The sequence below is a fragment of the Polyodon spathula genome, chromosome 1, assembly GCF_017654505.1.
Source record: "Polyodon spathula isolate WHYD16114869_AA chromosome 1, ASM1765450v1, whole genome shotgun sequence".
NCBI classification, from domain to species: Eukaryota; Metazoa; Chordata; class Actinopteri; order Acipenseriformes; family Polyodontidae; genus Polyodon; species Polyodon spathula.
This window is the reverse complement of record NC_054534.1, coordinates 43,636,748-43,648,780: the sequence shown is the minus strand read 5'-3', so window position 1 is coordinate 43,648,780 and position 12,033 is coordinate 43,636,748. Positions and strand designations below refer to the sequence as shown.

Here is a 12,033-nt window from a genome sequence, read left to right as displayed (position 1 = left end):
AACATCTCTACATGTATGGCAGCCATTCCATTCCAGTGTCTGTTGAATTCCAACACAGGCACACCTCATTCTACTGAATGAGGTACTGATTAGGGGATCACCTGAACCAAATCTTATTTAATGAGGAAAAGTATAAAAACCACTCCTGTGGTCATCACTATCCTCTTGCAATAGGACCAGCTGGATGGCAAAACAGTGCTAGTAGTACCTCAAAAGTAATTGGAATCAAAAAATAACTATTGACCATGCCCAAAGAGTTGAAAAGGAAAGTTTTGAGTGAGGAAAAGAAGGGTTCAATTCTGGCTTTACTGGCAGAGGGATACAGTGAGCGTCGGGTTGCTTCCATCCTTAAAATTTCAAAGACGGCAGTTCATAAGAACAAGGTCAAGCAGCACACATTAGAGACAACAAAGCTACAGACCGGCAGAGGGCGAAAACGACTCTCCAGTGACCGGGGTGACCGCCAACTCATTCGAATGTCACTCAGCAACCGTAGGATGACATCAAGTGACCTACAAAAAGAATGGCAAACGGCAGCTGGGGTGAAGTGCACGGCGAGGATAGTTCAAAACAGGCTCCTAGGGGCAGGGCTGAAGTCGTGCAAAGCTAGAAAAAAGCCCTTCATCAATGAGAAGCAAAGAAGAGCCAGGCTGAGGTTTGCAAAAGACCATAAGGATTGGACCGTAGAGGACTGGAGTAAGGTCATCTTCTCTGATGAGTCCAATTTTCAGCTTTGCCCAACACCTGGTCGTCTAATGGTTAGACAGAGACCTGGAGAGGCCTACAAGCCACAGTGTCTCGCACCCACTGTGAAATGTGGTGGAGGATCGGTGATGATCTGGGGGTGCTTCAGCAAGGCTGGAATCGGGCAGATTTGTCTTTGTGAAGGACGCATGAATCAAGCCAAGTACAAGGTTGTCCTGGAAGAAAACTTGCTTCCTTCTGCTCTGACAATGTTCCCCAACTCTGAGGATTGTTTTTTCCAGCAGGACAATGCTCCATGCCACACAGCCAGGTCAATCAAGGTGTGAATGGAGGACCACCAGATCAAGACCCTGTCATGGCCAGCCCAATCTCCAGACCTGAACCCCATTGAAAACCTCTGGAATGTGATCAAGAGGAAGACGGATGGTCACAAGCCATCAAACAAAGCCGAGCTGCTTGAATTTTTGCGCCAGGAGTGGCATAAAGTCACCCAACATCAATGTGAAAGACTGGTGGAGAGCATGCCAAGACACATGAAAGCTGTACTTGAAAATCAGGGTTACTCCACCAAATATTGATTTCTGAACTCTTCCTAAGTTAAAACATTAGTATTGTGTTGTTTAAAAATGAATATGAACTTATTTTCTTTGCATTATTCGAGGTCTGACAACACTGCATCTTTTTTGTTATTTTGACCAGTTGTCATTTTCTGCAAATAAATGCTCAAAATGACAATATTTTTATTTAGAATTTGGGAGAAATGTTGTCAGTAGTTTATAGAATAAAACAAAAATGTTCATTTTACCCAAACACATACCTATAAATAGTAAAACCAGAGAAACTGATAATTTTGCAGTGGTCTCTTAATTTTTTCCAGAGCTGTGTGTGTATATATATATAATTCAACTACAGCAAATATCTTTACTTCAAGATAACACACTAAAGCTATTTTGATTCAAACCACTTTGCTGGGAAACGTTAATAATGATCTGTATTTATATAGCTATCGTTTTTATTATTTTTTTATTTTTTATTTTATTTTACCAGATAATAAAAACAGCACGCAACGATTATGTGTTGGTATTAAAATCTCCCTGCCGTCTGTGTCTATGAGCTGCGCGTGCACGTGAAGCGAAAGCAACGAGTCGTTCCAGAGACTCGAAGAGGGGACGGAAGGGGGGGACGGACGGGACGGGTTGCACTCTGTCTTTTGAGCTTCGATATAATCTTACTATTATTCATGGAGTTCTGGATAGCGTAACACCATATAATGCAAAAAGATCATACAATACCTGATTTCCCAACAAGCCTCTATATAAAGGCACTGATACAATTTGTTGATGTAATTGGAACCAGTTTTAAACGAGAACACGAAGAATGAATTGCCCTGGGTTAATTAATATTGTTTTGTTTCATATTCTAGATGTCAAGTACTTGGAGCAGTTTAACACAATTTAATAAGTGCTGCAATATACTGGATAGTATAGGAATTGAACAGTATTGCTTTATGATCTTGTGTATACAGGCTTCCGTTTTTTTTTTTTTTTTTTTTTTTTTAATTGTATTCATTTATTTATTTTAGGGGTTCCCTTTCCTCTAGCGGTACTTTTAAAGTTTTTACAAATACCAAAGCTTTTAAAATTATGCGTAAACTGATTGGGCTCAAAATTAACTCAAGTTAGTTTTTTTTTTTTTCTTTTTTCATCTTTGGAAACTTTTTTGGGGGCGCGTGCCTGACAAAATGGGAAAAAAAAACAAACAAAAAAAAAACTTGCAGCCAATCATTAAGGGTCTTGCGTGGCCTGCTGTTGCTAGGTGTGGCAATCTTGTGGGTATAAAATACATATTTGAAGAGTTAGCTCACACTGGAAAGTCTGTTTTTTATAGGCAGTTGGAGTTCGTGAACAACAGAAACAAGAGGTACGGTGTTTGTTTGTGTTTTGTGCTTAGTGATAAATGTAGTTATCATTAAGTTATACATTTAGGGTATGTATTAAACTCTGACAATTATATTTCTAGTGTCTGCAACATGTTGGTTTGCGTGACACTATTTGGCAACCTTTTAATTTTACTATAACCATTTTCTTGACCATACAAAACTACAAAACCACAGTAAAATGTAATGTAAATGGTAAATATTGGTGCAATACTCTATATATCGGATAATGTTTAGATGTAGTTTAAAAATTCTGTTAATATCGTAAACGATGTGTTTTTTTTTTTTTTTTTTTTTTGTTTGTTTTTTTGTTTTTTATTTTTAAATACGCCATCTGGGAGCCGACTGTTTTGTGCATCATTCTTCAATGTGAGGTGTGGTATTTCTATGAAAAGAACTACAGGATTTGACCAGGAAGTTTGGTATTGCTGATGTTACACACCCGTGGTTGATTGACACACTGTAGTCCCATCACGTTTAATGTAACGCTTATCCGTTACATATCTGGAACATTTCAGAAATTTTAAACATGAAAATATGGTGTCGTTTTTTTTCATTTACAATTTGAAAATTGACAAATGCATTAAAAACTTTTAGTGGTATCGAAAAAATCACCACTACTTTGTTTTATTTTTTTATATATGTGTGTGATATAAAAAAAAAAAAAAAAAAAAAATATAATATATATATATATATATATATATATATATATATATATATATATATATATATATATATATATATATATATATCACCACTTTAACTTACGTTACCCCTGCTAAAGTAATATAAAACCAAGCAGAGCTATAACATAAAAAAAATGATTACCATTTGTGTGACAAAAAGGTCTCAGTCGGGTACTATGGATCCTGGGGGAGCACTGCAGACCTGCAATGACAGTAAAGATAAAACAAATCTGATAATACAAAGCGTTCTATAAATGTGTGTTTTTTTTTGTTGTTGGTTTTTTTTTTTAATGGTTTTCTTTTACAGTTATTCTCATTAACCCGTTAGCATGTTGGTTATTATATTTCTACACTGATTAATATTGCCAGAGTGTTAAACCAATGAATTGCCACATTTGGGTGTGGCATTGGTACTGCTGCTGCAATCTTAAGATGTTCCTGAAAAATACAAAGAAAGCATTGAACAGTACAAAAGGTTCGTACTTCAGATGCCAACATAATGTCTGGTCAGAATGGAGGGTCTCCATCCCTGTGTGACATGTCAGAATTAAGTAATCCTGGCTCCTGTGTCTGCACATGAAATCGCACAAGGTCGGGCAATGTCTAAAAATTTCAGCATGTGAAGCTACACAGCTTTTAGAGCTGTCTGCGCCTGAGTTATCACATTCACCTGTGACAGAAGTATGAACCAACCCTAAAACTCCTTCAAACTCGCTTTAGAAAGCTGACTATGGGTTTGATACAGTGAACCATGTCTGTACAATTAAGAAAGTTGGCTACATCTTTGCTCCATTTGAAAGTAATACAGTAATTCAGTAATACAGTAATTACATAACTTATATGCAGTGCAGATACCTTAAACCAAGTGTGTGCAACCCTGGGAAGGGGAGTGTTCTCTCCAGGACTTTATATGCAGATACTGGAAGACCTCTAGACTTTCCGATGCATTTGATAAACAACATTAATTGTACCCTTAATAAACTGACAACTACAATACATGTTAATTGTAGCTTGTGTGACTGTGTATTATGCTCAAAGAACCTCAGCTGTTTGACAAGTAACAATTGTTCTGGAATCATGTTTTAAGGCGGGATCCATTTCTCACTGTACTAAAAGAAACCTTGTTATGCTGGAGTTTAAACAATCCTTAATCTTTTGGTGTTATTTTGTCTCTGCTCACTGTTGCACTTCCACAATACTAAGTTCCTGCACCACAAATTCTATGCAGGTTCAGTTATGGTTAACCATAAAAAAAAAAAAAAATTAATATATTATATATGATAATATATATATTATATATAATATATATATATATATATAATAATGTTCATTGTAACAAGTTAATTGGCACAATAATTCAGTTAATTTATAATCCTAGTTTTATTGAACCTTTACCTGGGTATATATCAGACTTTCCTAGGTAACAGCTCCCCTATGATCAAATTAAATTGAAGGCAATTTATATGCACAGCAGGGGGCTGAGTACAAAGGATTTTCTTACTTTGAAAAGTAACTTTTCAACATGAAAGCTACCTGCTTGGTTTAACTTTACAGTAGATTAATTTGGATTACATGATTTTTACAGGCATTATCTGCAACACATTTTGAACATTTCAATAATTATTATTGTATATTTTTTTTCAAACCAACAAATTGGGCTGTCATTTTATTATCTTCTCTGTTTTAATAGCACACACTTCTATTATCTTAAGACTGCATGAAGTTATTGTGAAACTTGTTAATGTCTTGGAGGGAATCTGAAATTAGATCGTTTGGCATCTGGTCTGCATCTTCAGAACTGTCGGTTTGAATTTGCGTAGGACTTTCTCAAGATTCTGACAGGTTTGTTTTTCTGACCAATTGATGACAATCTTAGGAGTCACTTTTCTGGTTTTCTTAATCTAAGCATGACAGTTGATGGTATGTTTTTTCAGTACAGATTGTGTAATAAGGTGTAGTCATTTTTGAGCGTGTGGAGTGTGTGTGTTTTTTTTTTTTTTTCTTTCCCCAAATGTATTCTTATTGTTTAGATTCACTTGTATCATTTAAACTTCTGGGGAAAAAATGCAAATTCAATTTAAAATCATAAAAGCACATTAGTAAAAATAACTTGAGTATTTAATAGAAATTAAGGATAATGGACTGATATAAAGGAAGATTCAGTTTCCTAAAAGCATCTCACATTTTAATGAAATTATCCTTGAACAATCAAAAGCCAAGCAGTGGCTGCATACAACACAGAAGAGTATGGATGTGCATGTTATGTCATATATATAATTTTTTTTTTTTTTTTTTTTCCCCCAGAAACTTCACTGAAAATGTCCTTCATCACAGAATTTTTGCAACAGGCCGTATATATGGGCCTGGACGATTATCCAGTAGGTATCCATGTACAGTCAGTGCCACTTAATCGGGACACTGATAATCGGGATTGCTGCTTGAATGGGATAGAACAGTGGGAGACAGTTCTTCCCAATGTTATTTATGTCATTTAATTGGGATGTCGCTTCATTTAATTGGGATATTGTATTTTTTTTATTTAAATGAACAGAAGTAACTTTGGAGAGCAAGACAGGTTCATGTAGCACAGTGCAGTGATTACGCTGTGACTTGCGTAAACCAGGTTGAACTCTTTTTAAAGGAGCTGGAGTCTCCTTTGGTTTCATAGGCTGCTGTGGCAAAGAAAGTTGGCATGTCAACATCGCAGGTGTCTTACATTGTGATAAGATGCGATTTTCATCCTCCCAAGGCATCTCGATAGTGGCACAGACTACCAATATCTGTTAGTTATGTTTGTGCTTGCATTAACCAGTAGGAAAAATATAATTTCCCTCTGTTCAGAATTGGCCATGACAAAGCAACTGATTCCAAGAGTCTGGAATGTGAGCCCCTCCCTTGACCTTTAAATATCTAGGATGGAATGTAGACAGATCAGTGCTTTGTGCCATAGGTAACTACTGCAACACATTTGCTGAACTTAAAATATATTAGATTGTGTTTTTAAATTAAAACATTAATGATCTATTACTTTGTTACTTGAATATTTTATAGTTTTCTAAATTAATTATATTTTGTACCTCTTTTAGCCACCACACAAAGGACCAACAGTGACTCCATACCCTTACTTTAATGCGAGTGCTGATGTCGCACTGTTGGACAAAGCAATCAAAGTAAAAGGTATTGATGGAATATGATTCTCACTCTTGGTTCTGCAAGTTGACACTATTTGTTTGAAACTGGAGACTCTTATTAAAACCGTATGAAATAACTCTGAGAAACAAACTATATTATCTTGACTTTTTTTAAGTCATATTCTACCCAAACTGCAACATTCCACAAGGCATTCCAACACTTCACAAGAGACACATTAATAATAACTCTTCAGTACATGAGCGTGGCTGGATTTATTTATTTATTTTTTGTTCAAGCATCCCAATGAGAGGAGCTTCTGTGTATTTTCTAAACTCGCAGCCACTACTGTATGCTTCACTTTGACCTGTGACCTATGATACCAATGTACGGAATCCACTGTGAGCAACCAGGGCACTTACTTAACTCAAGAAGTGTGTAAAGTGTTTTTATCTTTCTTGAGGAGTAAGTGTCCAGTGATGGGGGTTTGAGGTAGGACACATCTGTGGAGTCTGTTCCAGAATATGGTCCATATATTTGTCACTTAAGATTGGTGTATTGACTAGGCCTTTAACAAAATGTGTCCGTTTTTGCTTACCTCAGAATACACGTCTGGGATTTTATTTGCATAAAAACTAAAATGTCAGGAGAACTTTGTTTATACAAAGTGCGTACTATGCAAGAGGTCATAACCTTGTTTTAAATTGTTAGGTGTGGATGAGAAAACCATTATTGAAGTACTGGTGAAGAGGAGCAATGCCCAGCGTCAGCAAATCAAAGAGGCTTACCAGAAGGCTACCGGAAAGGTAGAACTTAATGAGTTTATGAATCCTTTTTTCTTATTAAATTATAGTAAATATATGCATGCTTACTAATTGTCACATAGGCTCTAGATGCTGCTTTGAAAAGTGCCCTCTCTGGCCAACTTGAAGATGTGGTCCTGGCCCTGTTAAAAACACCGGCCCAGTATGATGCTCACCTGTTGAAGACTGCCATGAAGGTAAGCTTACAGTGGAAAGTTTAAGTTACTTGCAGTATGTAATTGTGAGTCAAGGTAATTGATTAATTTGGAATATTATTTTGCATACATTAGTGGGGACACTGTAAAACAGATCTGTTCAATTCAGATGCTTTTGGTAGCTGATTAAGAACAACAGATTTCTTTAAATTCTAGTTCATGTATAAAATATACAAGAAATGTGTTGATGCACGTCACATTTCTACTTCATTTATTTTAGGGAAGCAACAAGAAGCATCTACATTAAACATGAAACACCACGAACAAAGGATTTTTATGTGATTAAGTTGGATAGTTATAAATAACAGAATTCATCAGAATAAATACTTAATTAGGGTGGGTGCATTTCTATATATGGGGATTGGATATTAACAGAGGACTTCAAAGATTGTTTGTCTTGCTGCACGGTATAACCCTAGAGGCATAAATATATTAATTTAAATGTTATGGTATCTATTGAATGTAAGGGCAAAGTAAGAGTAATTTTTGTTTCCTTAGATTTTACCAAGGCTAATGTTTTAACTTAAATATAATCTACTCCTGTCATCCAAACCAGAATACAAACAACTGTATATTAATGTGTTCCAAATATTTGTTAAATATTTAATGTAGTCTTTTTTTTTAATAAAATCTATCTGACAATATGTACAATGGTACAGCTTCCCTTTGTTGTAGCAGTAGCCATTAATGTGCTGTGAAAATCCCTCTTTGTAACAACGCATTTGCAGGGTCTTGGAACCGATGAAGACTGTCTTATTGAGGTGCTGGCATCCAGGACTAACAAAGAGATAAAAGAGATTTTAAAAGTCTACAATGATGGTAATTGCATTATTTCATTTACATGTTGTATGGAATTTAATAAAGTTATGAAAGGAATGCATTCATGTAAGAAAGACAAGTGAATATGTTTTAAACTGACCCGAGTCACGTTTTCTGTGTTGCATTGTAGGAAAAAACAACCTTGAAAAAGACATTGTCTCTGAGACATCTGGAGACTTCAAAAGGGCACTCCTTTCCCTTTGTAAGGTAAGTTAGGAAATATGGGTTTTATGGGTAAACAATTTGAAATACTGGTCTTACTGGTTGGTACTATAACACAGAGCCTGAAAAGGACACTTGTATCACTAGCTGTTGTGAGTAGATGACAAAGTTAGTATTTTAAATTTTACTTACTAATATTATATGGGTCGTTCTTTAGGGAGACAGGAGTGAGGACAACGTTGTGAATGAAGATCTCGCTGACAGTGATGCCAGAGTAAGAATTTGTCTTTCATCAGTCCTTTTTTTTTTTTTTTTTTTTTTTTCCCCCTCTGGACAGTTTTGGAATGGTAGGAAAATAAAATGCACATTTGTCAAAGTAACTAAATATGTTATTTTTTTGCTTTTTAGTACGTGATTTCAGTGTAAGCCACTCAGCCTTTAGTAGAAATTAAACTAGATTTTCTCTGTAGGCTCTGTATGAAGCTGGGGAGAAGAGAAAGGGGACAGATTGCTTGACTTTCATCAACATACTCACCACCAGGAGTGCTCCACAGCTTCGCAAAAGTAAGGGTTAGCGTTGTCAAGGTTAAAAGAAAAACATTAAGAATTATTGCAGTGTCACACATGTACTGTAGCTTTCATATCCTGCTGTTGTCCCATACTGTATATTAGGGATTGCTCTGTATTAGGGCTTGATTGGAATGCTTGGTACAGTACATATGTTCTTTTGTTTTGAGTAAATATCCTTAATAAAATCATTTGTAAATCTAAGTAAATGGGCCATTATAGAAACACTTTTCTTTAGCTTAAAAGGTTCATTCAGTTTCAGTGCTGTGGTGAGATGTTGTGAGAGCAAGGGCTAGAGAGAATTGTAACACTGTAAAGAAAGGTTCCCTCAGAGCTGAGTTAACTCATTATTGGGGTGCTCTTGGTAAATTTCCAGTGTTTTTGGCATTATGTAGTTGTCAGAAGTTTCTATTGCCAATACTGCACTTCCAATGCAACTTACACATGAGGCTTGCAGATAGCTATTTCCTACATTTAAAACTGTCTTTTTAAATATTTAGCATTTGAGAGATACAGCAAATATAGCAAACATGATGTGTCTCAGGCTCTTGATCTGGAGCTGAAGGGGGATATTGAAAGCTGCCTGACTGCTGTTGGTATGTAAAGATATTTTCTTTGTAAACACAGAATTTATTTATTGAAACCAATACTGTTTTAACATTGTTAAACATGGTGGTTTTAAAAAACAGTGCTATGCATAGCAAATGGTTCTTGTATGAAACGGTCAATCTGCCACCAGTACTTTAACTGAATATAAGCTGTCTCAGATGCTGACTTCATAATTTCAGTGTAATAGAAACTTGTCAGGCAAGTCAAACGGTTTCCTTCACTTAGGACCTAAGATGGCTGTCATATTAGTGGCATGTAACATGTTGGTTTCAAAATGATACATACCTAACACTTTGAGATACTGTCTTCATATTCAATACTATATTTTGTGATTTCTCATGTCACGTTCAGTCATGGATATTGTACAAGAGTAATTAACGCTCTGTGGTGTGTGTGTGTGTTTTTTTTTTTTTGTTTTTTTTTTAAACAGTCAAATGTGCTGGAAACAAACCAGCTTTCTTTGCTGAAAAGCTGTACCTCTCAATGAAGGTAAAAATAAAGTTTGTTCTGTTTTTCCTAAATTGAAGGTTCAAATCATGCTGAATTTTAATGGTTAAGCGGTAAAATAATCACTATTGTCCAGCAACAGTTACATGTGTAGTATATTAGTACCATGCAACTCCTGTGCCTGGTTTATAAGTAAAACGTGTGCTGTGGAATGCCCATACCAAATTGCATTTCAATTGGATAAGGCATTCCCAAGCAACTGCTATAAACAAATGTTAAACTAATGGTGCTCGTACCCACAGCCGTTATTTGGACATCCTATACTGTCTTTTGGCCTTCATTTAACACCATAGCAGCCTACTCATTGTTCCTCTGTTAATGCATACAGGGATCTGGAACCAGAGAAAAGATACTGAACAGGATTATGATTAGCAGATCTGAAATTGATTTGCTGGACATCAAAGCTGAATATCAGAAAAAATATGGCAAGACTCTTTACCAGGATATTCTGGTAAGTTTTTCTCAGAATTCTATATAGCTGCCGCTGTTATTTTGTAAGACCAATTTGTGCCTTTTTTTTTTTCTTTTAATGTTATACTAAATGTGTGTGCCATAGGATTCCTTCAGCTGTTTTTGGTAGAGGCTCTGTAAAGTGGCTAAGGGGCAGATTCAATCCAAAAAAAAATACAGCAGCACTTTGGTCTTTTTTTTTTTTCTTTGTTTTGTGTTGCTATTCAATCAAACTTGCAGACATAAGAGTGCCCTAAACACAAGAGTAAAAAAAAAAGTGTGCTAATTTCTTCAAAATCTTAATATAACAAATGTCATATACACCGTGCCTCCAAAAAGTGCATAATAAAATGAGTGTGTAGCATATGCTTGTGTCTTTGCTTCACTTGGGTTTTCCAACTTTTCTCCCATTTATTGACTATCTCCACTGCAGCTCTAACACAGACTTGTTTGTTGTCTCTCTTTTTACCATTATCCCATAGTAATTATGTAATAGAATGTGTGGCGCATCTGCTGTCAGTACTACCTGAATGCAGGAAAAAATATATATATAAATTTACATGTTTATTCAGCCAACAGGTAAGTGTGTAACATATTGTACCAGCAAACATAATAAGCTGCTTTCAGTTGATATTCCCGTTTGATATGAAGCCATCACATTTTTTTTGCATCTCTATTGATCTGGGGAGGAAAAAAAGGTGGTACGATAGACCTACAGTATAAGAAGTGATTGCCTCCACCGAATGAAAATCAGTACACTTGGTTTCAAAGATAAACCTGTCTGAGGTTATCACAGCTGACATGTTTCCTCTTTTTTTAAATTATTGCAGGATGATACCAAGGGAGATTATGAGCAGATCCTGCTGGCTCTCTGTGGAAGCAATAACTAAATTCCATATCGGGATGTGTGCGAGTCCTTGCTGTGGAAGAACAAATAATAATCTGCTTTTACCCACACATCTCTCCCTGAAATATATAATCATATAACAGTAGAGAAATATATGTATGAAGTAACTAGTTTGTAGTAAAATGTTGATCATGTAAAATTGGATGAGATTTTCACCTTGCCTGAGCAGGGTGGTTGTGTCCAAGTAAAGTCAATGTACTCTTTTAATAAATAAAACATGTCAATACATTTAAGGCTCCCTTTCATGTTGCAGGTATATTCAAATAGAGAATGTTCTAAAATTGACCTCTGCCTGTACATGCAACATGTCTGTCACAAAATGTATTCCAGTGTAAATGCAGAAGAGCCAACATATTTATGTAACTAGACTCAATTCCTTGTGCCAAATACAGAATTGTATATCTGGCTGGCAGCACAAATTGTTGGTTTCAAGGCTGGATTGTAAACGCAATATGCATAAAGGGTGGTAACATATTGCATATTATAGACAGCTCAGGATCTTTTGGCCAATCGGTGCACGTTACACCTTCTGTATTCC

General features: G+C 35.8%; 1 protein-coding gene across 2 annotated transcripts; it reads left to right on the top strand.

Annotated features, from left to right (window-relative positions):
* Nucleotides 1-2,517: 2,517 nt before the first annotated feature.
* On the top strand, nucleotides 2,518-11,723 carry LOC121319023 (annexin A1-like). 2 transcript variants are annotated; one of them, XM_041256259.1, is made up of 14 exons: nucleotides 2,528-2,625; nucleotides 5,018-5,169; nucleotides 5,632-5,705; nucleotides 6,414-6,504; nucleotides 7,168-7,262; nucleotides 7,343-7,456; nucleotides 8,203-8,293; nucleotides 8,424-8,500; nucleotides 8,673-8,729; nucleotides 8,926-9,019; nucleotides 9,523-9,618; nucleotides 10,062-10,120; nucleotides 10,467-10,589; nucleotides 11,419-11,723. In XM_041256259.1, the coding sequence occupies exons 3-14, from the start codon at nucleotides 5,646-5,648 to the stop codon at nucleotides 11,476-11,478; spliced, it is 1,017 nt and encodes a 338-aa protein (XP_041112193.1). In that variant the 5' UTR covers nucleotides 2,528-2,625; nucleotides 5,018-5,169; nucleotides 5,632-5,645; the 3' UTR covers nucleotides 11,479-11,723. The 2 variants fall into 2 exon arrangements, with proteins under 2 accessions (XP_041112188.1, XP_041112193.1); XM_041256254.1 differs by lacking the exon at nucleotides 5,018-5,169 and having other exon boundaries at nucleotides 2,518-2,625.
* Nucleotides 11,724-12,033: the final 310 nt, after the last annotated feature.

Coding starts and splice junctions, on each gene's coding strand:
- LOC121319023 (XM_041256254.1), top strand. CDS start 5,646: ATGTCCTTCATCACAGAATTTTTGCAACAGGCCGTATATATGGGCCTG. Junction 8,294..8,423: donor TTTAAAAGTCTACAATGATG/GTAATTGCATTA, acceptor GTTGCATTGTAG/GAAAAAACAACCTTGAAAAA. Junction 9,020..9,522: donor TGCTCCACAGCTTCGCAAAA/GTAAGGGTTAGC, acceptor TTAAATATTTAG/CATTTGAGAGATACAGCAAA.